Source organism: Pholcus phalangioides, unplaced genomic scaffold, assembly GCF_987345545.1.
Source record: "Pholcus phalangioides strain wild (caught in Gottingen) unplaced genomic scaffold, Ppha-v1.0 ptg000014l_1, whole genome shotgun sequence".
Taxonomy (NCBI): Eukaryota; Metazoa; Arthropoda; class Arachnida; order Araneae; family Pholcidae; genus Pholcus; species Pholcus phalangioides.
Genome location: NW_028301607.1, coordinates 11935084 through 11963016, shown reverse-complemented (window position 1 = coordinate 11963016; position 27933 = coordinate 11935084). Strand labels below are relative to the sequence as shown.

At 40.9% G+C, this 27933-nt stretch overlaps 1 protein-coding gene across 1 annotated transcript in view; it reads right to left on the bottom strand.

The window, feature by feature from the left end:
- Window positions 1–27933, bottom strand: part of LOC149078160 (small conductance calcium-activated potassium channel protein-like) — a 190508-nt gene that overhangs the window by 67690 nt on the left and 94885 nt on the right. Inside the window, exon 3 of the mRNA XM_089241748.1 lies at window positions 6039–6460. Coding sequence (XP_089097874.1) covers window positions 6039–6460 — 422 coding nt within the window. The remainder of the gene's footprint in view (window positions 1–6038; window positions 6461–27933) is intronic.

Genomic DNA, 27933 nt, shown 5'->3' with positions numbered 1-27933 from the left:
GACATCGAGAAAAGTAAGGCAAGAACAAATCCTTCGGTGCACCATTACTTTCGCACTGGGTTGGAAATCTCCTGTGAAACGTGAACTGAGAGAAAGGCGAGTTCGGTTAATTAGTAAGTTAGCTAGCTTACTTCTCAATGGTTATTTGGTTGCTCTCATGCTTATCAAACGAGATCAGTTCAAGCTGCATCACCTTGTGGCGCTGCGATCGTCACGAGAAAGCGCGCGCGTCCGTGGAGAAAGAAAAGAATTATTGCTCCTTCTTCCGGCGCTCGACAAGGTTGTAACACCTCTGTGTGAATAAATTTCTCTTTATCTATTTTGTCGTTTTGTGAACCACAGTTTGGTGACCCGGCATCGAACGATAACGATGTCCAATCCATCGGAGCAACCAACGATGCCCAATTCATCAGAGCAACCACCTGCAATGTTCCGTTTTGGGCCAAACAACCTCATCTATGGTTCAAGCAATTGGATTCTCAGTTCCTGGCGAGTGGAATTACCTCCGATGCCACTAAATACCACACAGCCGTTGCAGCCATGGATACGAGTGTTTTGGCACATGTGAGTGACCTCATCATGAATCCACCGGCGGCAAACATGTACGACGCACTAAAAAGACGCCTCCAAGCTGAATTTGCTGAACCAGATGAGCGACGCTTACAACGTTTGATGTATGAAGTCGAGCTGGGCGATCGTCGACCTTCGGCGTTACTCCGAGAAATGCGGGATCTGTCCAGTGGCCGTCTCAGCGATGAAATACTTCGAAGTCTATGGATACAACGGTTACCATATCAAGTTCAAGCAATCCTCTCCACAAGTTCAGAAACGTTGGAAAAGTTATCGGAGATGGCAGACAAGATCATCAGCGTCAGCGGCAAAGCAGAAGTACAGAATATTTCACCAAATCTCGATCACCCACAACAACTTGACGTGCAGCAGCTGACTGAAAAAATAGAGACATTGACATTGCAAGTTGACGCGCTACGTCGATCTCGAGAACAACGTGGAAACCCTCAACGTCCTCCCAATCGAAACCGCCACGAAGGTGCAAAATCCATGAGGTTTCGAAACGATCTCTGCTGGTATCACCGTGAATTCGGACCCAACGCCCGTAAGTGTGTGCAACCATGTAGTTTCTATTCGGGAAACGACCAAACCGACAACTAATGGCGACGAGGGAGTCGGTTTCATTCAGCAGTCGCCTTTTCATCGCAGACCCACTAAGCAAGCTTTCGTTTCTCATCGACACTGGTGCGGATATTTCCGTAATACCCCCTTCTGCAGCTGATAGAAACAAACCACAGTCACTACTCACGCTTACCGCGGCAAACGGTTCTACAATAAAAACATACGGAAAGAAAATGATAAAACTAAGTCTCGGATTAGCAAAAACTTTTTCATGGGTGTTTACCATTGCTGATGTATCCCGACCAATAATCGGCGCCGATTTTCTGAAAAGATTCCGACTCACGGTGGATTTGGGAAACCGAGTTTTGGTCAACAACGGGGGTGAACGGTCTACAACCGGAACAACTGTTTCTCCAACTGTTTCCCCTGCAGTAACTGTGACATGTGGACATGAGATTTTCCACAATCTATTACAAGAATATAAAGAGCTCATGGAAGAAACATCAAGTCCAGTGCAAGCAACACACGAAACGGTGCATCACATCGAAACTACAGGAGTACCGGTTTACGCGAGAGCCCGTCGATTAGGCCCGGAGATGCTGCGAGCTGCCAAAGCTGAGTTCGATAAAATGATTACCATGGGTATATGTCGCCCTTCAAATAGTCAGTGGTCCAGTCCCCTCCACATGGTGAAAAAATCCGACGGTTCGTGGAGATGCTGTGGCGATTATAGAGCTCTCAACGCGAAGACGGTTCCTGACAGATATAGCATTCGGAATATTATGGATTTCACTATGGATCTGCACGGTAAATGCATCTTCTCTACCATAGACTTGAAACGCGCTTATCATCAAATACAATTGTCTGCTTCCGATGTACCAAAAACTGCTATTGTCACCCCTTTCGGACTCTTTGAATTTAACGTCCTCAGTTTCGGGTTGCGAAACGCTGCGCAAACGTTTCAGCGCTATATAGACGAAATATTGCGAGGACTTCCATTCTGTTTCCCTTATCTAGACGACGTGTTAATTGCATCTTCAAACCTTGAAGAGCACGTCGGTCATGTGCGTGAGGTCTTGAAACGTCTGTGTACACACGGATTAAAAATAAATATCGACAAATGCGTGTTCGCATGCAGCTCAATCAAGTTTCTAGGACATTTAGTCAACTCTCAGGGCATTAAACCGCTACCAGCCAAAGTCGATACCATTGACTCTTACCCAAGACCCAAAAACAAGGCAGAACTTCGCCGATTTGTCGGTATGGTTAATTTTTACCGTCGCTTTTTACCGAAAGCGGCTGCGATACAATTGCCACTGCATCTAGTACTTCGAAATTGTACGCGTCATGACAAAACACTTATTACCTGGACACCAGAGCTCATTAAAGCTTTCGATGACACAAAACTCGCTGTTAGAGAAGCAGTTCTTTTGACACATCCGAGGCCCTATTCCCCAATTGCACTCGTGACAGATGCCAGCAACATAGCTATCGGCTCAGTGGTACAACAACGAGTCAATGATAGCTGGCAGCCGCTCGGGTTTTTTTCCCGCAAACTGAGTGATACTGAAAAGCGATACAGTGCTTATGACCGCGAACTTTTGGCAATTTTCGCATCGATCATTCACTTCCGATATTTACTGGAAGGTAAACCTTTCACGGTTTTCACAGATCATAGGCCGTTAGTGTTCGTTTTCAATCAGAAAGCCGACAAGCTTTCTCCTCGACAAATTAATCAATTAAATCTAATTTCTCAGTTTACAACTGATATTCGTCATATCGAGGGAAAAAGCAATGTGGTAGCGGATGCTCTCTCGCGAGCAGGAGTTGACCTACTTTTTCCTTCTTCCATGAATTACGACCTCATCGCTGAAGCACAGAAGAATGACCTTGAACTGAAGCAGTTGCTTGACGGAAATATACCATCTTCACTCGCTCTTCAACAGCTCTCTTCCCCATCTGGAAAAACACAACTTTTTTTCGATACCTCGACATCTAAACCACGGCCTTATATTCCTAAACAATACCGTTGGGAAGTGTTCAAAATTATTCATCAACCTGCGCATCCGGGTGTTAAATCCACTGTTAAAATGATCATCGACAGATATGTATGGCCGAACATGAAGAAAGACATCCGACATTGGGCTCAAGCGTGCATCGCCTGTCAGAGGTCAAAAATTCATCGTCATACCAGCCCTCATATTGGACAGTTCGTATCTCCATCTCGACGATTTAGTCACGTGCACATCGACATAGTGGGCCCGCTTCCATTATCAGAAGGTTATCGCTACTGCCTCACTTGCGTAGATCGCTTTTCAAGATGGCCCGAAGCCATTCCTATAGCAGATATTACTGCTGAGACTGTTGCTAAGGCTTTCATACATACTTGGGTTGCACGGTTTGGAGTACCAGAAGTGATCGTTACTGATCAAGGTCGACAATTTCAGAGTGATCTATTCCGATCTCTCGGCAAACTACTGGGGATCAAACAAAATCGTACCACTCCATACCATCCGGAAGCGAATGGTGCCGTTGAAAGGTGGCATCGCGTCCTTAAAGCAGCGATCAAGTGCCATTCATCAACAGATTGGGTGGCAGTATTGCCAATCGTCCTTCTAGGACTAAGAGCGGCATACAAGCCGGAACTGGAATGCTCCACATCTGAACTGGTATATGGTGAACCTATCAAACTCCCTGGCGAGTTCTTCTCAGCTTCCACCACAGACGTCAATGAAAAACAGTTGCTCACTGAATTACGACAACACTTTTCGAAAATTCGACCTGTCCCAGCGTCTCACCATAATAAATCCAAAACATTCATCCATAAAGAACTTGATCATTCCACTCATGTTTTCCTTCGCAATGACGCTGTCAAGAAGCCATTGCAGTGCCCATATGATGGCCCCTATGAAGTGGTCGCAAGGCGCAATAACACTATCACCATCAAATGCAAAGGAAGAAACGTATGTGTGAACATTGCACGAGTGAAACCAGCGCACATTGCCACTAACAGTGACAGTACAAACAGTGAACCCATTGTGACCCGTTACGGCAGAGTAAGTCGTCCCCCGAATCGTCTCATTGTATAAGTGCATTCATAATCCCGTCCTTATATGTGTATATATATTTTTTTCTTTCTTTTGTTGTCAATAATTAGTTCGTGCGATCCGCACTGGAGGGGGGGGGGGGGGTACTGTGGCGCTGCGATCGTCACGAGAAAGCGCGCGCGTCCGTGGAGAAAGAAAAGAATTATTGCTTCTTCTTCCGGCGCTCGACAAGGTTGTAACACCTCTGTGTGAATAAATTTCTCTTTATCTATTTTGTCGTTTTGTGAACCACAACCTATTGAGAATATCAATCGTTGATCTTATGCAGGGGCTAGACTAATTGCCTAAATCAGGGGTCTTCCACCTCAGATGTGGCCCTCAGAGCTTTTTTGCTGTGGCCTGTCGACCATTTTTGGAAAATAGCTACTTTACATAGCAAAAAGATTAATTAAAAAAACACACACACACACACAAAGGGGCCACCAACATCTGTACTGTTGTATTTAGAAATGTAAGGTGTTTTCCAGACTCGATAGTAATGCTGTGTATTTGAAGCATTTAAAAGGGCTGTCGTAAACTTAGGAGGAGTTATAGGGTCTTTTACACCTCCTCTAAGATCATCCCGAATTCGGGAGACCCTGAGTCAAGACAGTATTTGAAGTATATGATTTCATATAAGGTACATCGTCGAGAGGCTAAATTCGGCATCCAAAAGGTATACGCGATTATAGTAATTTACAGAATTGCTAAAAACAACCTCAATGAAAGAAGTAATTTTAGAATTATTGAAATTTTTCTTTTTGAAGTTATTGAAAAAATAATTTCATAAATGACTAAAATTTGTAATTAATGAAAAAATAGTTACAGAATTACGGAAAGAAATAATTTCAGAACTACTGATAGAAATAATTTCAGAATTGTTAAAAGTAATAATTTATGAAAAAATAAAGAAATGATTTGATAATTGAAAGAAATGATTTGATAATTGAAAGAAATGATTTGATAATTGAAAGAAATGATTTGATAATTGAAAGAAATGATTTGATAATTGAAAGAAATGATTTGATAATTGAAAGAAATGATTTGATAATTGAAAGAAATGATTTGATAATTGAAAGAAATGATTTGATAATTGAAAGAAATGATTTGATAATTGAAAGAAATGATTTGATAATTGAAAGAAATGATTTGATAATTGAAAGAAATGATTTGATAATTGAAAGAAATGATTTGATAATTGAAAGAAATGATTTGATAATTGAAAGAAATGATTTGATAATTGAAAGAAATGATTTGATAATTGAAAGAAATGATTTGATAATTGAAAGAAATGATTTCATAGTTAATGAAAATTTATAATTAATGAAAAAATAATTTTAGAATTATCGGGACAAATTTCAGATTTAATAAAAGAAGTAAAGTAGTAATGAAAGTAGTTTAATTAATTAATGAAGTCATTTAAAAATGAATAAAAATTTAAAGTTAATGAAAGAAATAAGTTCAGAGTAAATAAAAGTGTTCAATAAATTTGGAGGTGGGGGGGGGGGGGAGAACCCTGTTTAATAACCGAGAATATATACTACGGAGCATGACTTGGTGGCCCGCGGGCTGCTTGGAAAGTTTAATTTGGCCCTCAGTCTCCGACAGGTTGAAGACCCCTGGTCTAAATTGTCTAAAGAGAATGGGCGGTATTCATATCTGACATGGTTGTGGGGGTAAAACTCATTTTTCGAAACTGTACCGGCAGCAAACACCCGCAACCGAAACTAGACTCACTGCCGATACACATAGGGGAAGCAACAGTAATTGACTAGGTAGTTATACGAGATGATCACTGGTGATAAGGTAAAGAACACTTACCTCTCACACAATCTTAGCGTCCAGCTTGCGATAATCCAAAGGGAGACCATAAACACCAACAACACAGTCCCCGGACATATGGTCATAAGAGTCTTGAGCACGAACCTCGTGTTGAAGTCGATTCTGTTCAGCGCCCCGATGGACCTCGACGAGGCGTCCGTGAAAAGTTTGCTTCTCAGAAGCATAACCCTACATATAAGATACAGCCGGAAGAACATCGGCAGCGACAACATGACGTCTACGGGAACTTGTCGAGCCGCGATCCTGTTTGCGTGATTTGGAAGCTTCGTGACCCACATGAAGTAGAATTCTCCCGGCGGTGGATGGATTGAACACACTAAGACTTCCAGGAGAATATTCGAGATCCGGTGCCAAGTCATCGCTATGCGCCAGTCTTCGGCTCCCGTGTCGATCATGAACAACTGCAATAATGAAAAATTGTAAGAAAAACATCATACGTGTTGTGCAAAGAAAAGTAAGCATTTCTACAACAGTGCTCTACAGGGTGGTTAATAGACAACACCATAATGAAACTTATTCACATTTGAAACCATGACCGCTAACGTCAATTCACAGTCACAGCTCGTGGCAAGAATCGCCATCACCTCTGCTGATATCCGTGGGCTTCAAGGTGATATTCGCGAAACACCAACGTATACGAAAACGTTGTTCAGTCTGAAATCGATCATGGCAGGCCTCGCCATCACCGCTGCTGATATTCGCGAACCCCAAGGTATACGAAACAGTTGGTACGTCTGAAATCCATCGTGGCAGGAATCGCCATCGGCGGAGATACGGGGGGCGTGGCCCCCCCCCCCGACAGACCAGACACGACCCAGGCTCTGTCCCTCCCGGGATATAAGCCTTTTACCCGTGCGGGTTGGGTCGCACTGGGGCGTCCCCCCCCCCCCCAGCGTCAAAAGTGGAATGGGCAGATCTAATGTATATGTGTATATATGAATTGACATCAACATCATCATCGTACCCCCCCCCCCCACCCCCCAGACTTCCTAGTCTATCTCCGCCTATGGCCATCGTAGATTATTTATTTCGTATACAAATCTGTTGAAGGCCAAAAGGCTCTGACTTCACAAGGTGCACAATACAAACAATCAATGAAATTGCAAAGAAAAATTAGGGATATCAGAGTAAAAGCAATAAATTAATCAGACACAAACATATGTAGGGGGAAAATGCATAAAATATGACACTAATAAAATATCCCCGAATACATGACAAACAATAAAATATACATGTATAATACAAATAAAATTCAATACACGATAAAATAAACATTAAAAAAATGAAAATACATTGCATGTAATTTCAAATTAAAATAATATCACTCGTGAGGAAAAGCAGCAATATCGGCAAAAATAATAAAACGATTACACTCAAGAAACGCAAACAAAACAAGGGAGAAAATATATAAGTTTTAATTTGTATGATGGATGTCTTCTCAGTGATGGTCTGGCAATGATTTCAAAGAATGGAGATGACTGACCCGTATAGACTGAGTTGTGTACAAGTTTGAAGCCCAGCTTCAAGTCGGCCTCCAGGTGACGCCGTTCCAATGAGTGGACCTCAAACTTCTCAGTCTTTATTCATATGGACGGTGTCGCAGAGCTGCTTGGTGAATGATTTCTGGAGCTTTCCGATGAATTATATGTCTCACTTTGTACGGACACCATATTTGAGAACAATATTCCAGGACAGGTCGTATAAAAACTGTAAATCAATGCATCAGTGTACTAGTGTCACATTTTTGATAGGCCTTTCGTAGATCATAAGAATCGCGTCTCGCTTTACACACTATATTTGAATACCGTAGCTCGAAATTTCCGGTGTTGCAAATGATGATTCCCAAGTCGGTGTAGGAAGTGGATTTCTGGAGCTCTTCACCAGCCATCATATAGCTTGAATTCATTCGGTGTTCCCCCATGTGCATAACACCAATTTTTTAACTGATATTGGAAGACGATTGACTACAGTCCAGTTATACAGACATTGGCAGGTGAAATTTAGTTCTGTGTGTTCAGACGTGGGGGAAAAACAGTTTATCATCAGCAAATTCTACTAGTGGAATTGGATGAATGTGAAAAAGTAATATCATGCGTATCACGCATGATATTAGTTGACCCAATACCGAGCCCTGCACCACCCCACTGCACACGCACTTTTTCCCAGAAAGACAATCTTACACATGAACCTGAGAAAGTTCTTGAGTGTAGATATGACTATACAGTATACGACAAACTTTTTTTGGCACACCCAAGTTAAAAAGCTTTCTGATCAGGAGAGGACGGTCTATTTTATCGAATGCTTTGTGTAAATCGATGAGCAAAATATCAATTTCGGTTTTTTCTTCCTGGGCGTTCGTCCATATACAGGGTATCCCATCAAGACCACCCAAACCCTGCATAGCCAGATTCTTCGCTTGGAATATATAAAAAATGCCCAAAGAACTGCACCTGTACGACCCATAGTTTTCGAGTAAAATGCGAAAGAAAAGTGTGACGTCATATTCGGTGCAAGAAAAGAAAAACTTTATTGAAAAGATGAACATTGGTATTTGCATATGTTTACATAGGAAGATGTTCAAAATGTCCACCGCACATAACGAGACATGCATGCGCATGATGTGGAATGACGCCAAGCCGTCATTCAATAAAGCACCGGACATGACGTCATAATTTTCTTTCGAATTTTTCTCGTAAGCTATGGGTAATACAGGTGCAGTTCTTTGGGCATTTATTATATGTATTCCAAGTGAGGAATCTGGCTGTGCAGAGTTTGGGTGGTCTTGAAGGGACACCGTGTATATTATAATGATATAATACTTGTTGAGTTAATAGTGGTCGACCATGAATAAAACCAAAATGAATTAGGATGTACATACCCTGGATTTGATAGCAAATGTAAGAGGTCTTTGAATCAGACATCGTTCGAATATCTTAGAAGAAATATTACAGATTCCGATATTCGTGAACCTCAAGGCATACGAAATGATCGTAGCGTCCGAAACCGATCATATCAAGAATCGCAATCACCGCTGCTAATATTCACTAACTTTTAGGTGCACAGAACAGTTGTTGCTTCTGAAAGCGATCGTGGCAAGAATTGCCATTCCCGCTGCTGTGTACGAAAAACTTGTTGGTTCTCATACCGAGGTTGTGGAAAGAACCATCACCGCAGCTGCTGATATCCACTCAATGCATCGTCTTTGTTTACACTTTCATCACTGCTGGCAGGAGCGACGGCTATCTCAAAACAATAAGAACCTGGTACAACACAGCTTAAAAATCAAAATACACTAGAAGATCTGGTAAACAGCTCCTCCTATTATCTTCATGTGAAGCTTTCTGCTCATTACGCTGTTCTATATGTTCATCCAGTTATTCCCTGGGGTTTTGAATTACCTCACATATTACATAATTTTCCGGTTTTCGGGGACCAAATGGATCTATACACAGTCCAGCTAAGGTTAATGAATGTCTCGACCGTAATTATCATCCTATCCTTTTCGTTCATTTCCTATAGGATTGGTTAATCCTTTGCCCCCAACCATCCGAGAGTCTATTTCAGAAGCAGTAATTGGCTGATAAGAAGAACTAAACTCATTATGTTCCGACAAAAAGGACGGCCTCCGTCTAATCAGTTTGTCCACTAAAGTCAGGTTGATTGGTAGCGACTGCTTGGGAATAAAAAAGTAAAAGACAATCCTCATCGATCATGGAATGAGACATCATTTTCTAGTTGGAATTCTTCTCTCTGCATCAGTCGACGATGCCCATTATCATTCCTCTGGTCTTTATCGAGACCGTGTCTAGACTACGCTTATGTAGAGATGCCGGATTCTTGATGCATCCATCAACATGTAGACTATTTTCTCTAAATTTATCGGCTGTCAGGAATTCCGGCAATATAACAATGTCTCGGGTAGTAGAATGCCAATAATTAACGTCGTATTAAAGCAGAATCATTGGATGTCAAATCAGATTTTTATTCTGTAATATATCGGTAAAGATGTATCATATGAATATGTCTATGCCATATATCAGTTCGGAAATTTTCTTAATCAATATATTATGGCCGGAGTAAGGCCTTATCTACGACCTACAGTCGTTTCGCAATATACTAATAATTGATAAATGATGGTATATGAGCCTGAATCGGGTCTTAAATCATTGCCGTTTGAAACAGATGTCGTTAGTATGTGCTGCCGTGTTTTTGAATGATTATCTCATCATTGCCGAATGCATCAGAAGAAAAATATAGCTGGTATCGAGCGGTTTCGTGGGCCAAACGGTGTAAATGATTCTATCTGGACAAGCAAGATGGTGACTTCTCATGTCACAAGTATTAAAACTAAGAAAATAAATCCCGTAAAAAATTCCATGCTTCTATTGACACCACTTATCCCGTTTGACCTTGGGTTACTCGAAATTAGGTGACATTGTAAGACATTAGGGGTAAAAGACTTGAAGACTTGAAAAATCCTTGTGAGACATTAGGATTAAAAACTCAAGGAGGTCAATTAAGGGTCCTTGTGAGCTATTGAAAGTAAAAGACAGGGAGATGAAGAGAACCTTGTGAGACATTCGGGTAAGGAATGTCTCTCTCAAAACTCAGGGACATTACGAGTCTTTGTGAGACATTACAGTAAGAAAATCGGGGATATTGTAAGACATTGAAACATTAAGGAACCTTGTATGGCATTGGAGTAGTTAGAGAGATTAAATAGTTATTGGGGAAGTTAGGGACATTAAGACAGTAGGGTAAGTGACTTAAGGACATATTGGAGGTCCTTGTAAAACATTGAGTCAATACCTCAACGAAAAGAACTTCGAGTAAAAGATTTATGGGTAAGGAAATCGGGTAAAATTTTCTTTTTAAGTTTTATGAGATTTGAAAAAATATTGGTAACCAACCTTTCATGCTTCATATAAGGTCCACCCTCCTCCATCTTTGAGCAAGAAAAAAAATAGTTTTGCCTCTGAATGTGACGTCTAGTCGTTAGAAAGCAGTATAGGAAACAGTGATCTACTATAGAGTAATTTATACAAAAATTGCCACGTTTTCAACACAAATAAATTCAATTGGTCGAATGGTCGACGCGTTTCGGCTCTTCAATGGAGAGCCGTCATCAGGACCTCGTGGTCAGAATTCACACGAATGAGTCGTGGAGGGGTGATGTTTACGTCTGGTCGTCCGAAGAGTTCGCCTTTGTACTTGCTGCGTCCGAGTGGTCTTTGGATGCGAATTGGGGTGCCGTCTGTTGCAAAGTGTTGAAAGTTTTTTCACGACTGAGGTTAATAAAGCCTGTCCAAGCTGACGAAATGGGTGGTGTGTTTCTTCCATCATTAACGAGGAAATTCTGGCATGTTCTGATGAAGTATCTCTCGAGAAAATTCAATTCAGAATTGGGTGTTGCTTTTTTAAAAACAAACGCTTTATCAAAATCAAAATAATGTGAATGTTGCCAACAGTGTTGGGCAATAGCCGAATTATCCGTCCGTCCCTTCTCAACATGCTTTCGGTGTTCGAGAACTCGAATATTTAGATTTCTTCTAGTTTGGCCAATATATCCATTTTCGCAATTCTTGCATGGGATGAAGTAGATACCAGATTCTTTGGAGGGTGAGATAGGATCTTTCAGATGGGAAAAGGTGAGTATATTTGTTGGCTGGAATATTGTATGGAAGTCAAATTTCTTGAAGATAGAAGAGATCATGAAACTTGAAAAATCGAATGGAAGAACAACGGTATTAGAAAACTGTTTTGAGTCAGCTGGGAGCAGGTTCGTGGTGCATGTCTGGGTCATTTTTCTGAGGATCTTGTCGATGATAAAAGGTGAAAAACCCCGATTAGAATTCTTCACTTTGCAACAGATGGCTCCCCAATTCGCATCCAAAGACCATCCGGACGCCGCAAATACAAAGGCGAACTCTTCGGACGACCAGACGCGTAAACATCACCCCTCCACGACTCATTCGCGTGAATTCTGACCACGAGGTCCTGATGACGGCTCTCCATTGAAGAGCCGAAACGCGTCGACCATTCGACCAATTTAATTTATTTGTCTTGAAAACGTGGCAATTTTTGTATAAATTAAAACCAGGCAAAGTTTCTCATTTTTGTGATAATATAGAGTAATTCTTACGTCACACTTGCTCTCAAGGATGGGGGTTTATGAGCCAGTCAGGAGTTTGAACCCCCGATAGATGCTTAAGAGGAGTGCATTCCGCTGTAAATACAAACTGTCTCTGTAACCCCGGAAATGCGTATGGAGCATGATAAATGCGTCGGAAGCTTCAGTAGCCCCTCGTAGTGTACTGCCATAACTAATGTTTTTTTTTTTCCATTTTTTATTACTATCTTATTCTTATTTTTCTGCCATTGCCTTTTCGTGACCTCTGAATGGCCCATCACAACCTCTTTCCCTGGATGAACGCGTAACACAAGTTGGCAACCATTGTCTTAGTGTGAGACATTTGATTAAGATTTTAGAGCAAAATTCTCATGTGAGGTATTGTCTTGAAGTGAAGAAAAATAAGATCATGTGCTGATGTGAATATTAATGAATAAGATCTTGCTTTGAGAAGGGAAAAACAATAAATCAGATCTTGCTTTGAGAAGGGAAAAACAATAAATCAGATCTTGTTTTGAAGTTATGAATAGGGATAAAGATCTTGCTTTGAAGTTAAGAATAGGGATAAAGATCTTGTTTTGGGTGAAGAATAGGGGAATAAGATCTTGCTTTGAATTGAAGAATAGCGGATAAGATCTTGTTTCAAAGTGCTAATGAATGAGATCTTGCTTTTTAAGTAAATGCTAATGAATAAGATTATGTTTTGAAGTAAATGCTGACGAATAAGATCTTGTTTTGAAGTAAATGCTAATGCAAAAGATCTTGGTTGAAGTAAAGAATAATGAATAAGATGTTGTTTAAAGTTAATTGGATAGGGGTCGAGATAGAAACTCTGATATCATATAATGGTGTATCATTTACTGTGGCTAAGTTATCTTGCATTTACATAAAAACGTGTCAAAATCGCATTTAGTCGAGAAAAATGAAGAAGCCATTTGGAGCAAACTCTTCACGGACAGAAGCTAGCTCAGAGTCATATATGTAAATAGGTATGATTGATGTAAAATCATTAAAAACCACGGAGAGTCCTTCTGCCAGTTTCCGGGTTCTAGCGCCATTAAATTTATGAAGTATGGCACGTATTCGGAAAAAAGAGAAGCGCTCCATTAATTTAATGGGACATCCACGGGGAGTAGAAAGATTAACATAAAAAAGAGTAATTAATGGGAGGGTGAATGGGAAATGTTCAGCTTAAGTTTCAGAAATTAATTTTCTTATATTGAGATGAATTTTTGTAATTAGGGTTCCCCCATAAACATCCAAAGAAAATTCATACATCATCGAGATGTATCGATTTCATGTTATTGCTACGTCATGCGCTGGAATCATTAGGATCGATGGACGTTTACTTTAGAAAAGATTACATACATCCAACCATAAACAAGATACAACAAAAGTCCACGACACATTTTAAAAACTGATAAAAATTCAACAGTATGTTTTTGCACTAAAATTTTACTCCCAGACCACGTAGTCGGGAATGCGGGTTAGTTAATGATAATCACAACAGTACTGACGGGGAATTACCCACCTCTGACTTGGATGGCTTCTCGATTGACAACAAACCACCGGGCAAATTAAAATGTGTGTTAATAAATGCCAGGAGCTTGGGTAACAAGAAAGATTTTTTAGAAACTATGATAGTTGTGGAGGACTTGGATCTTATAGCCATTACAGAATCTTGGGCAAACGATGGGGATAAATCTTTCTTACACATCTCCGGATACGATACTTTTTTGAGAAATAGATCTGATAGGAAAGGGGGTGGAGTGTTGATATACGTGAAATCATGTTTGAAGGCTAGAGAGTGTAACGTGCAGAGAAGTGATATTGAAACCATATGGGTTGAACTTGACAACAAAAGACGTCATAAGCTTATTGTTGGGGTTTGTTACAATCCACCGAATAGGGATCAAAACTATATCGCCAAAATGCATGATGAAATTTCCTACATGTGTAAGCGAAAGAGGGTTCTCATACTAGGGGATTTCAATTACCCGGGTATTGATTGGGAGAACCTTTCATCTGGAAATCAGTATGAAAGAGACTTTCTTAAGTTGGTGCTCGAAAATTTTTTGTATCAGCATGTATCAGAATCCACTAGGGGTACTGCTATTTTGGATTTAGTTCTTACTAGTTCTGAGGATCTTGTTGAACATGTTTCGGTGGGGGAAGAGTTTTCTTCCAGTGATCATCGTATCGTCAGATTTCACTGTAACTTTTCCTCGGGTAAGGTTGATAACAAAAGATTGGTTCCTTGTTTTCGGAGAACTAACTTTGATGTTTTGCGAAGAAGGTTAGCGGAAGTTTTCAAAGACCGGTTGGAATCAGTAGGGGTGGTAAGTCAATGGGAAGAATTTAGTACGAAGCTGTCCTCTGTTTTGCACGACGTCATACCCTTTGTTCGAAAAAAGCGTGTTTGTACATCACACCCTCTATGGTTCACGGATAGCGTGCGGAACCTTTATCTTGAAAAGAAAAGAGCATTCAGAGAGTATAAAAGTGGACGAGGTGACCTATCATTGTTTACTGATAAAAGAAGACTGTTGAAGAAAGCGATAAGGGATAGTAAAAGGCAAGTTGAATCTAGGTTGGCAGATAACATTGGCTCTGACCCAAAATCATTTTTTCGATACGTCAATAATGGATGTAAGGGGACAGTTGGCCCCCTCTCGATAGGAGGCTCAAAAGTAGAGAGCAATGTAGGCATGTGTAGTGCTTTCAATGACTTTTTCGCGTCGGTTTTTAATGGAGATAATGATATTCGATATACGGGTGTTGCATGGGGTAATAAAACGCTCAACGATATTCAAGTGGAAGACGTGGAGGTCCTAAATCTTCTAAGAAATGTATGTGCAAGCAAAGCACCAGGACCAGATGATATCTATCCCAGGGTTCTCAGGGAAGGTGCTAATGAATTGTTGGGGCCAGTCGCACAGATATACAGGAGTAGTGTTGCTGAGGGTATCGTCCCGAGAGATTGGAAACTGGCTAACGTTGTTCCGATATTTAAGAAGGGTAGTAGAGAAGTGGTGTCTAATTATCGTCCAGTGAGTTTGACGAGCTCCCTCTCGAAAATTTTGGAAATTATCATCAAAAGGCAGTTTGTGAAGTGGATAGACGAGAATAATGTATTGTCGGATAATCAGCATGGGTTCAGGAAGGGGAAGTCATGTGTAACTAACCTCCTTTGCTTCTATGATTACGTGACTAAGGCTTTGGGTAAGAGCAAAAATGTCGACGTTGTTTACCTTGATTTCCAGAAGGCATTCGATCGGGTCCAACATGGCAAACTCTTGAAGCGTTTACACGAGATTGGAATAGGGGGCAACTTGCTGAATTGGATAGAATCGTGGTTAAGAGATAGGTCGCAACGAGTTATGGTGAACGGGGAATTCTCTGGTTGGACAGACGTCACAAGTGGAGTTCCTCAGGGAAGTGTCCTTGGCCCCATACTTTTTTCACTTTTTATCGACAAACTCGATCAGGGTATCGATGGAATTACTAGCAAATTCGCAGATGATGTGAAGCTAATGGGGGTAATCGGAAATGAAAGCGATAGGGAGTTGCTCCAGACCAACTTAAACAAGATTGCAGCATGGGCAAATGAATGGAGCATGACGTTTAGCGTAGATAAGTGCATGGTCGCTCATTTTGGTTCGAACAACCCACGGTTCTCTTACGAGTTGAATGGTGTCACTATCCCGGATGCAACTAGAGTCACCGATTTGGGAATTCTCATTGACGAGCGACTTAAGTTTTCTGAACATTGTTCAGCGGTTGTCAAAAAATCGAATAGAATGCTTGGTCTCATTTTCAAAAAGGTCTCTTCGCGTTCTCCTAAAGTCATTCTTCCGCTTTTTCGAGGCTTAGTTCGTCCTGGACTGGAGTATGCTGTAAGGTTTTGGAGACCATACCTACAGAGGGACATAGACTTGGTTGAAGGGGTGCAGAGAAGAGCTACGCGTGTCCTTATTGGCACACAGGGCTTGAGTTATGAAGAAAGACTTCATTTTTTGAATATGTTTACATTGGATGAACGCAGGTGTCGAGGAGATATGATCGAAGTGTTCAAAATTTTCAATGGGATGGATAGGATGGACCATGAACTTTTAGTACACCGCCAATCGACTGCTTTTACAAGGGGACACCAGTATCGATTGGTGAGGGACAATGCAAGGTTATGGTGTCGCAGGGAATTTTTCTCCAATAGGGTTGTTAATAAATGGAATAGCTTACCCCCGGAGGTAGTAAATTGTAACACAATTGACACGTTTAAAAAGAAATACGATAAACATGTTGGGATAAATCGAGAAGCTATCCATTCTTAGAATAAGACAACCATAAGTATTCTTTATGGGCATTGTATAATATTTTATCATGTGTATATATTGTTTGTAATTTGTGTTAATTGCATTTTTAATTGGGTTGCTGTATTTTTGAAACGTATGACAACCATATTTTTATGGGCATCTTTTTATCAGCCACCTCGTTGGGCATTTTGCCTGTTGTGGCGTTGTATTTGTATTTGTATTTGTATAAAATACTTATGATGGCGTAGGGATATTTTTTTCCTCAAAATTAAAAAAAAAAAGTTAAAAATGACATTTACAGATGGCGCTGTATCAAGAAAAACCTGGTAAATGGAAATTGGTTGTTAAAGTGATTCAAATGTCCTGTAATATCAATTAAGAATGCTAGATATGTCGCTCGCACCTTGTCATCATGAGATGAAACATCTTAATATTTCATTTCTAGGGACAGATTTATGTATACTGACCTGTACCAAATGGTCACAAAATATGAACAGGTTATATTTGCTGATATTACTTCCAACTGGTCTCTCACATTATCACCTATTGCTGTTATTCTCTCGACCACGATACGTTTCGGTATAAAAAAAATATTATGAAATTCTCGCAGATATTTAAGACAGACATTTTCTCTTCAGCATTTATCATCCATTTCTCTACCAAGGAATCGTGGTCGCTATAAAAAGCTTGGAATTCTCCGCGAGTATGTAGTTAATTTCCTTATATGTAGCAACTCCCCTTGCAGATTCGTCCGGGGATTCGCCTCCGGAAGGCGTCGATAAACGAGACTCTACTGTATATATTTTCTTGAATATGAGCTTTCATTGAATCCATAACTAGGAGAGCACGTGGCTTAAAAATGCTGCCCTTTCTTTTATGCCATACGTACACTATCTTGCCACGAAATCATTCTTTCCTCACTCATCCGCACTTTTAGATTGCACTGAACTTCTTATCCTTTCGGTATTGTTTTTCATTTGAATATATAACCACAGTTGGTCTCGAAAGTCTTTCTGATTGGGTGGGATATAGAGCAGCGGCAAATAAAAAATCTTTGTCAATCGACTGATTGCGCCATCTATTTCCGGCTGATAGCATCATTTTCTGCAGATTGTCCACAGCGGTAAATAATCCGCAATTTTTAATGTTTAACTACTTTTTTTTATCAGATAATCCGTGGATTATACGAAGGAAAATATGATAAATTGTTTTTTTTGAAGCAATAAAACTAATGAATAAATATTTTTCATTGATTTGGACAATCCGTTTAAATATAACCGCTACTGACTCTCCTGTTCAGAACTAAACGACTGAGTGGGATTTTAATTTGATTTATTGGTGGAGAGAAGCCGAAGAAGGAGAAAGTTTAGACGCAACATATAATGGATTTTACTAGATCAAATCATTCATTGGCAAGTGATTTTTCTATTGACCGAATGACGAATCTGTATCCAATTCTCTCCAGAAATTCCGATCAGAAAAAAATTCTTGGGAAACAAAATTTGTTCGAATTCATTGCAGCAGCAGTTCTTTGACGCACGTCACCCATAATACGAGGTACCTATACAAATTGACAAGGACGATTGCAAACACGAGGCTTGTCAGGTTAGTTAGATCGCACTTCATGTCCGATAACGTCTTCTAACACCTAGTGGAAAAACCCGATGGATACGGTAAGGATAAAAACAACGTCAGTCAGAAATTCGTAGGAGTCGCAACTGAAGACAGGTCTGCCGTTATCAGACGCGGGGCCCGGTACGAAAATAAATAATAAATATAATAAAAATAATTTTAGGGCTCCTTGTGGCCCCGATTTTACATTTCTTTTTGTGGTGGGGAGGAGAATTGGCACTCCAGAGAGATTCACGCATTTTCACAGAATATACAGGATTGCTGAAAAATATCTATTCATCAATGAAAATTCAGAATTCCCCAGAGGTGATAGAAATTAAGAATTAATGAGGAATATAATTCCAGAATTTATGAAAATTCCATCGTCAGATCTGTTGAAGCTCAGACACCTTGTTTACTACAATGTTATGATAACGCAATGATAAGTATTTTAACGCACTTTTTTTATGGCAATATTGGTCGATTTCTTTATAATCATAATTTTCAAAATGTGTCCAGAACTTTCCACCGACTCTGTATATTTATTATAGAACGACCCTCTTCCGACTCGACAATGACGTTGCACTGAGAATGACATTGGGAATATCACACTATATTTGAAAATAAACTTCCTTCTACCTAGATTTAGGTAAGATTTCACGGCGACATCGCAGCTCAGGGCAGTGATTCTCAACCTGTGGAGCGCGACGTTGAGAGGTATCGATTCCTTAATAAATATGTTTGAAACTCGCCAGAGATAAGACCATACGTAACTCTTTTTCCTTAAATAATGAAATCCATATCATTAAACTGTAAAACAAAGATGTACATTTTTGCGAAGTTTTAAATGGTGTTGGGCCATCCCTTTTCCAAGCCGGTTCACGATCAATATTATTTTCCAATGAGCGTGCCACTCTACGAATTTCAACACGAAGACCATACGTTAAGGTTTTTAACAGCTGGGTGATGCGAAGATATATTCGCATCAGCCAGCTGTTAAAACCTTTGTACGGATAGCGGAGAGTGATCATTCTCGGATTAGACCATACGTACCGTTTTCACGGTACATGAGCTTCTCTCCGTTCCTGCAAAATATTGCTCGGCGGTCCTGTCATTTTAGTAAAAAAATTAAGTTTCCTCACTCTTTTGAGTTTTAAATTGTTTTTATTTTTGAGTCATAAATTCGATTATCGCAATGCAGATTGTGTATGTACGTATGTTCGTCTTAGATACAACATGTTGGGCATCGGTATCGGAACCTACGGATTTTCGGTGCTCGGGGGCGTCCCTCCGAATAAACTTTGTAAGAGAGCTTAGCTCCCCACTCCTCCCAAAAAATAATCTCGCACTAGAGCGATTCGTAAGGGATTCGGCCGGGTAAGCGTTCTAAAACTGTGCCACATGTCACTCAAGGGATCTGTAAATGTGCCACGGATCGCTAAAGTGTTCTGGAACTGTGTCGCGATTCACTTAAGTGATCTGTGAATGTGCCACGGGCCTACTTGAGCGATATCAAAATGTGCCGCGGGCCACTTAAATGCACTGTAATTGTGTCACGGGTCACTTAAGATATTTGTAAATGTGCCGCGCAGTTGATATTTACAAAATTAGGTTTGAGCTGGTGGGCCACATCAGATAACCCCGATGGCCTCATTTGGTCCGCGGGCCATTGAGCTTACCATATATATGGCATAGAGGATAGGTCACACTGAATTTCTTAAAAAGAAATTTTGAGTTCTTAGCATTCCAATAGAATAACATTGAAATTAACAGAAATCGATTATAATATATAAAGGTTTTTTTTTCGAAATTTTGCGTTAAAAAATAAATTTTTTATCTTCGGGGGCGGGGGGCGCACGAGACCTCCTATCCTCCGCTTACGTCTCTGATCCCACCAATATGCGTTAGGAGGTGGGGGCAGAGCTGACGAAAATTTGCTGATAAGGGGTTCAGAGTTTTTATGATTTCTGCTGACAGGGGTGGGGGGGGGGTTCAAAAATGGCTAAAAATTTGCTGACGTAATACTTAACGGCCCCAAAGCGTTCGCGTGACACTCCTGATACCACGGCTTGCCACTTGTGGTGCGCGTGCCACGGGTGGGCCCCCCCCCCCCCCGGGTTAACATTCATTCAGAGGAAAATGTCTATTCGTACTAGGAATAGATAAGAAAATCCCAGAAATTCGTTTTCGGTCCATGTGTTTTATAGCTCCTCTCATTAGACGTTAAAACTTTTCAGGTTTCTCGTAAAGGCTACTTGAGCACGTTATCGGCATGAAGTGATAATCTTCAGAATTTTCTCGAAAGCAACCACTTCTTCCATCAGTGAAATACAGTCTCCCGGAGGATTCTCGTCTGTGCTGTTTGCCCTTCGCACGAGACATCACTTTCGCTGTGTATTTGCTTCTCTCGAGACCTTGTCTTCATTTCCCTAATGAACCGGCCATCGATTCGCTTCCTCTTAAACTCCAGGAATCTTTGGAAACGGAGGCTGTTTTAAAAGTAGCTTGCCGGAAAGTACATTAAACCTGATTAAGATAAGTCTCGAATGGTGTGCGACGAGCGTGTCTCGAGTATATCCTTCCTCGTACTGCAACTTATATACTCACGTATAAATATAGTAATAGTTAAACACACACACAGAGCTAGATTTACTCCGGTTTCCGATAAGTGGACGAATACTCGAGTTTCACCTTATTGACCATAGAGAATATACTTGAGAATATTTTGGAAACCGAATTTAGATGTTGAACATTCATGGGGAATATTGTAATATCTAGAAGGACTCACGTGAAATTCACTACCACGCAATTCACTGACAACAGTTCGTTACCAGTGACCGAGCGATTGAGTAAGTGAGGGAAAGTGGGAGCGAGTTGGATTTGTGGGAATGAGCTAGTGGATTAGTTGGTGAGAGAGAGTGTGAGATAGTTACCATATGAGTGACTAGATCATTCATTTGCTCACTCGCTCATTTCCTCTCCTGTTCACTCACAAGCTCATTTCCTCACCTGCTCACTCACAAGCTTATTTCCTCACCTGCTCACTCACAAGCTTATTTCCTCACCTGCTCACTCACAAGCTAATTTTCTTATATGTAACGCTAATTTGCTCATCTTCTCACTCACTCATTTGCTTACTCACTTAGCCATTTGCTCATCTTCTCACTCACTCATTTGCTTACTCACTTGGTCATTTGCTCAGCTATCCAGTCACTCACTCGATCATTTGCTCATTTTCTCATTCAATTAGCTACTCACCTGCTTTCTCATTAATTCTCTCACTTACTGCGTCGTTTCCTCACCAGATCACTCGCTCAATAATTTGTTCACCTGCTCGTGTATTTAGTGTTTTTTTTCTCACTTTCTCACTCATTAATTCCCTCACCCACTTGCTTATTTTCTCACCTGCTCACTTACTGAATCATTCGCTAACCTGCTCACTTACTGAATCATTCGCTAACCTTCTCACTTGCTCATTCCCCTACTCACTTGCTTCCTCACTCACTGGATCGTTTTCTCACATTCTCACTCCTTAATTCCCTCACCCACTCTCGCTTATTTTCTCACCTGCTCACTTGCTTCCTCACTGATTCTCTCACTCACTGGGTCGTTTTCTCACCTGCTCATTCATTAATACCCTCATCCACTCGCTTATTTTCTCACCTGCTCACTTACTCAATCATTCGCTCATCTTCTCACTAACTCGTTCCTTTCTCACGTGCTCATTCACTACTCACTTGCTAGCTACCTAACTCTCTTACTCACTCGCTCATTTGTTCACCTGCCCAATCTGTAACTCCCTGACTAACTTGATCGATCACTCATTTGCTCACACATTGGCTCACTTATCTGCTCGTAAACTCTCTCACTATGTCAATTTTTCTATGAATTGTTTGTCGGTGAAATTTCCTAGCGGCGAATTGCGTGGCGGTAAAATAATTTCGGTGAATTTTTTGCCGTTGAATTGTCATGTCGGTGTATTTCGTGGAGGTGAAATGTTATCGGTGAATTGCGTTGAGGTGAAATGTCGGTGAACTGCGGGGTGGTGTAATGTTGTCGGTGAAATTTCCAAGCGATGAATTTCGTTATGGTGAAATGTTATCAGTGAATTACGTAGTGGTGAAATGCTGTCAGTGAATTGCGCGACAGTGAAATGTTGTCGGTGAATTTTCCGGCGATGAATTTTTTCACACACGAGAGAGATGTGGGTGAGAATACGAACCCTGTCGATGATTCGTGTGATTGTTTGAATTCCCCTCCCCTCCTCCTTATAATTTACCATCGTAATGCACTTTGTGAAGAATGGTTCGAATGGCTGAATCACTCGATGGTTGAAAGTAGTAGTAATAGTAGTAGAGTTAAGTTATTATATTAAATGTCAAAAAAAGTTGCAAGCAGTGTACACATTCTAAGTAAACTTTATGAAATTATCATCTCATTAAATATAATTTCACAAATTTAAGCATTAATTTTATTCGAAGCCCATTGATTTGTCAAGACAAGATAAAAAATTTAAAGAATTTTCCCCCACCAGGTGACATTTTGGTTAGCATTATCGTATAGCGCATGCGCGATTTAGTATACTTAGACACTTCTTCCATGGTTCTATCTTCATACATTCAGAAGTTATGACCACTTGAAAATCTTGTATACAGTGACACGAGCAGCCTCTTACCGTCATTTTCAACCTCTAAGAATCATTTTGGGATGCCCGGGAGCGGAACCCCCGATCAACATTTGAGAGAAATGTGATGAACATTAAAAATTTCACATAATCTTGAATAACTCCTGAAATATGGTAAATTGAATCATGGAATCAGTGTAGTGGTATAGCAATACGAGTATGCCCTAAATGATGAGAACGTTTAGAACGCTACCTGGTGGAAAATTTAAGAACTTTTTTTGTGTCAGCTTGAGAACCGAGCAAGATAGACAAAAATTTCAATAACCAAAGCTGTAGAAAATCATTTAGTTAATGAAATTAACCTTGTTTGGGAATTATATACAGCCTGCCCCACAAAAATTCGTAAATAATTTAAAAACTCATAAAAATTGAAGGAATTGCTATATTTGAATTCGGTTTACGAAAAAAGTCAGTCACTAAGAGTTTTTTTTCCTTGGTACGAAATAAAAATTTAGTTCAGATTTTTGTCGATATGAGGCGTTGCAAACGAATCGAAATATTCAAATCCGTGCTATAAAGTACAGGCTTTACGACTAATATCCAGCCCATTTCTGAATTTTTCTGTTACTGGCTCTTGCATGCGTTTTTATTATTATTATTGTTGTGATTTAACTAATGGTTAGGTTGCTGATGAAGTTGTTTTACTTCAGGCATGAATCACCGGCTGAAGCTTTACGAACGTTTCGGACACAGAAAAAATTGAAGAAAGGTTTAGGTCTACGATTCCATGATTTGCTTTCTTGCAGTGACAAATTTCAGATTTTATCAAAGAAGTAATTGGTCAAAAATAATTAATTAAATATTTAGTTAATTAATGAAAGGAAGTTATTGGAAAATAAATAAAAATTCAAATTCGACGAAAGCAATAAATTTAGAGATAAAAATTTGGGGAACCCTGTTTAATAATAGAGAGTACCACGGTATGGCTTAGCGGTCCGCTGGCTTTGTGGATAGTTCAATTTGGCCCGCAATGTCTGAAATAATGAAGACCCCTGACTTGAGGTAACCGCGACACACATACAAATAAGTTCTGTTCCAGAGCACTCAAGTGGCCCGTTGTGAAGTTCAAGATCACTCAAGCTACACGCGGCACAGTTTCAAATCATATAAGTTACACGTGGCATAACTCCAAATCACTCATGTGGCCCTCGGCATTGTTTCAGATCGGCGAATTTTCCGTCACCATAGATGGCAATATTCGGTGAATTTTCCTAGCGGTGAACTTTCCGTAAATCCTTGTGCCCTGGACGCAGACCAATAAATTAGACCACAGTTTCCCAAACTTTACATTCCATCTCCCCCCTTCATCAGCAATTTTTTCCTCTCATCGCCCCCCAACTCAAGTGAACCCATAGGATCCCATGTTGAGTCTGTAGCTTCTATCGCCTCCCCGGACCATTCCATCGCCCACCAGGGGGAGATATTGCCCACTTTGGGAAACACTGCATTAGACGAATGCGCGAAAGTAATGGTGGCTCAAGAATAATCAAACAGAGCCAACAAAAATCCAGGGGAAATGACCCTTTGTCCAAAGTAATAAGGCATACAGACAATCCAGACTGAAAACGGGAAATCATTTTGAGCTAACGAACATGGAAAAAAAAAATGAATTCATTCCTGAACGGATTCTAGTATGAAGCAAAAAAAGTTGAACGGATTCAGAACGTAATAATCAAGATGGCTGACGCTTTAAAAATCGAGTTCTCGCTTCCTATATATATATGTGTTCTCCTTGGTTCTTTGAAGATCGAGCTCCGCCATTTTCCTATTTTTCTTGATGTTCACAAAAAGAAGACGATGAATCGAGAGAAGTTTTTCCTCCAGAGAGATAAGAACAAGAAGGAAACTCCTTCGTTGATCTGTTCTACCAAGAAATAAAAAGTCAATTTAAAGTACTTTCTGAATTCCTGCTTTAAACAAGAAAAGAATCTTCTTTTCTCCTTCTTTTTTGTCCGCCATATTGGAATTTCTTTAGAAGAATCACGTTTTTCGAGTCGTTAGAAATTTCTTCCACGATGTGTAATTGGAATCTCCTCTAGAGAAATGAACTGAAAATTTATCTCGATGTGGCTGGTTAATGGTCGTTTTATATATGAAGAATGGTCTAGGTCAGAACTTGTACCGATGGTTAGGTTCATCAGGGCTATGTATTAGGGGCTGTGTCTCGTGAGGCTCTGGCGTCGGTACCAGCTGACTGACGTCACTGCTCTGACGTAAAAGCCGGTGCAGGGGCGGCTTAAGCGAGGGTGCACCCGGGTGGCAGGTTGTAAGGGGCAGCAGCGTAGACTTTAGTTAAGACTCCAAAATTTTTAAAATTTTCACACGGTGAAAACGCATATAGGACATCACGCTTTTGAGTCATACCTCGAAAACGGAGATGTTGAATGAATAAAAATAGACAGGGCCTAAGACCGTAATACCAAAAACAAGAATATAAGCTATCAGGGGCGGCTCGAGACAAAATCTCTATTTGGGAGTCTCGAATTTTTGTGCCTCCTGTCTATTCCCCCATAGCCCTATATCCTGCGTCAGGGGCCCCAGATTGGAATCTTTCGCGGGGCCCAAGCCAGATTTTAAATGCGGGGAACCCTTCTACAATTAATTTATAGTGGGGGAAAAAATAATGGAGTCCAGGGCCCCCGGGCTCTGGAGCTCTGTCAGCCCTAACTCTTGTGGATCATGCATCTCCCTAATAACTTATCCCAACAATTCCTAGCAAAAACTTTTTTCTTTTCAAAAAAAAATTTTTCTTTTTGCCCTTTCATCTCGGATTTGGCACCTCTCCAGAACGGACAGAAATAATTTTCTTTCACCTATTCACCATGTGAAGTTAGCACCCTTCTATTGGCGCCGCGTGCGGCCGTAATGGGTCGCATCGCCCAAGAGCCGTCTTGCAGGCTTACTCTATAAAAAGGGCAGGTGTGTATTTTGGTTCCCCCTCACCTAGTATATTTTCCAGAATGGTTCGGAAGCGAAGGAAAACTTCGCTATCACTTGTCCGGTCCCTGGAGTACCAGAAACACATTTGAAATAAATTTCGTAATAAAAAATAACCTCGTTATACGTCATCTTTACAGGATAAGTGATGATGCTATGCTATCCAAATTAAACGCGATTTTAAGGATTAAATTACCTGTTATCTGGCATTATTAAAACTGATAACATAATTCTAGATCAAAAAACAGAAAAATCTACTTAAAAAGCCGGACGCATGGTCACGACCCTTTTTCTCGGTAAACACAATCGGCTCTCTCCTGAAAAAGAAAATGTAGGTTCATCTAGAGGTCCTCTTGACTAAAGCCCTGCTAGCCTTCCATCAGGGTCACCTTTCGGGGCGGCATATGAGGCTCCGCACCCGGGCGAAGGGTAAGCTTGAGCCGCCCCTACTGTGACGTGACGTGGGACCACATATTAATGCTTGTGATATAAAATTCCACCTATGAGTCTTCTGTAGTTTTTCTGTTCACATTGTGCTGCCCTGACGTGGTAAAGTCTGTGGGGGATGTAGTCTGATGTATCACTCAAAAATCCGTGCACTCTACTCTGACGTGACGTGGGACCAACTAAAAATGTGTGCGATATAAATTCCACCTATAAGTAAGTCTTCTGTAGGTATGTTCACACTGTACTGAATGGCCCCCACACCCTGTAGTGGGGCCCCTAGGCTGGGAGCTTTTGCGGGCCCCTCGGTCAGGCTTTTAACGGGCCCCTTCTGCAGTTAATTTATAGCGTGAGAAAGTAAAGAAATGATGATAACCGTCCCGGACCCCAGGGCTAGAGCCCTGTCAGCCCCCTCCCCCTATGTGGGGGGGGGCATGCTGTGCTGACGTGACGTGGGAATGTGTCGCGTTATGAAATCTAACGTAACACGCCTTATTATGTATGACAGGAAAAAGACCAATTCTTTCAGATTTTCGTCAGTCGTGTGATGGCGCCATATTTGTTTTTCTCGTTCTTTATGTTTCGTTCGCGTGTTGATCAATTTTGTTTTTTGTTCGTGTTTTTTGATTCATTTGGGGTTTTTTTTTCGTGTTTGCTTTTATTTTGTTTTCTGTTGGAGTTTCGACGATGAAAGGGGAACTAATCGAACACGCTCGGTCAAATTCTCTGCTATGTGACCCCATCGACACTGTCTATAGCAGAAAGTCTTCACGCGAAGTTCGTGACGTCACTAAAGTCATCCATTTCACCTTTAGCCATTGGATATTGCAGTGCGACGTATGCGAAATTTTTACCTTTTTTTCTGCAGTATATCCAATGACTATAGGTGAAATAGACGACTTCAGCCCGCGTCGATTAGATACTGGCCTAAAGTACCAAAGCATGTTTAGAGATGTCGCCAGTTGGATACCCGGTTCGTCCTTGTCAGAAACTTTCCTGACACTGGAGTACAACAGAAACGGTGACATAACCGCAGAAAAAAAAATTGCTACCGCAGGAAGTCCCACTCCGAGGGGTTAGCGCACCAACCCTTCGATGAGCATAAAGACAGGCCTGCCATTCGGAATCGGCAATAAGTTGTAGGTCCCGGTAGTGGTAGGCCCCTCGTGTGCGGAAAATGACCGTGGTGCGACAAAAATGTTCAAAAAACTATTAACACCCTGCCACTACTCACGTCTAATATCGTGTGGGACCTCCTCTGGCTATGATGACAGCGGATATTCTTCTAGGCACGGAGCTCTACAAGATTTAAGAGCTTGAAAAGTTGCTGAAACCGTTGTGGAGGACTATCAGCCCCATGCTAACGGAATGGCAGCTCTTAATTGCCCTAGATTAGACGATGGTGTTTCGAAGCTTTTTCGTTACCTCGCCTCACAAATACTCAATTAGGTTGAGATCAGGTTACTAGGGGGGCATTGAAGGAAATTGAAATTCTGAATCATGTTCCTCAAACCAATCTGAGATAATTCCAGCCCCGTGGAAGAAAGAGTGCATTGTTCTGCTGGAAATATAGCCATCATCATCAGGAAACATTATGGCGATGAACGGGCCCATGCGATCAGCGGCGATGTGGAGGTAGGTGCTGGCATGATGTTTCCAATGATGTTTCCAATGGAAATAAGGGACCAAGAGTACATCAATAATGCTTCCCAGACCGTGATTCCACCGACACCCGCTTGAACAGTTGTCATGCTG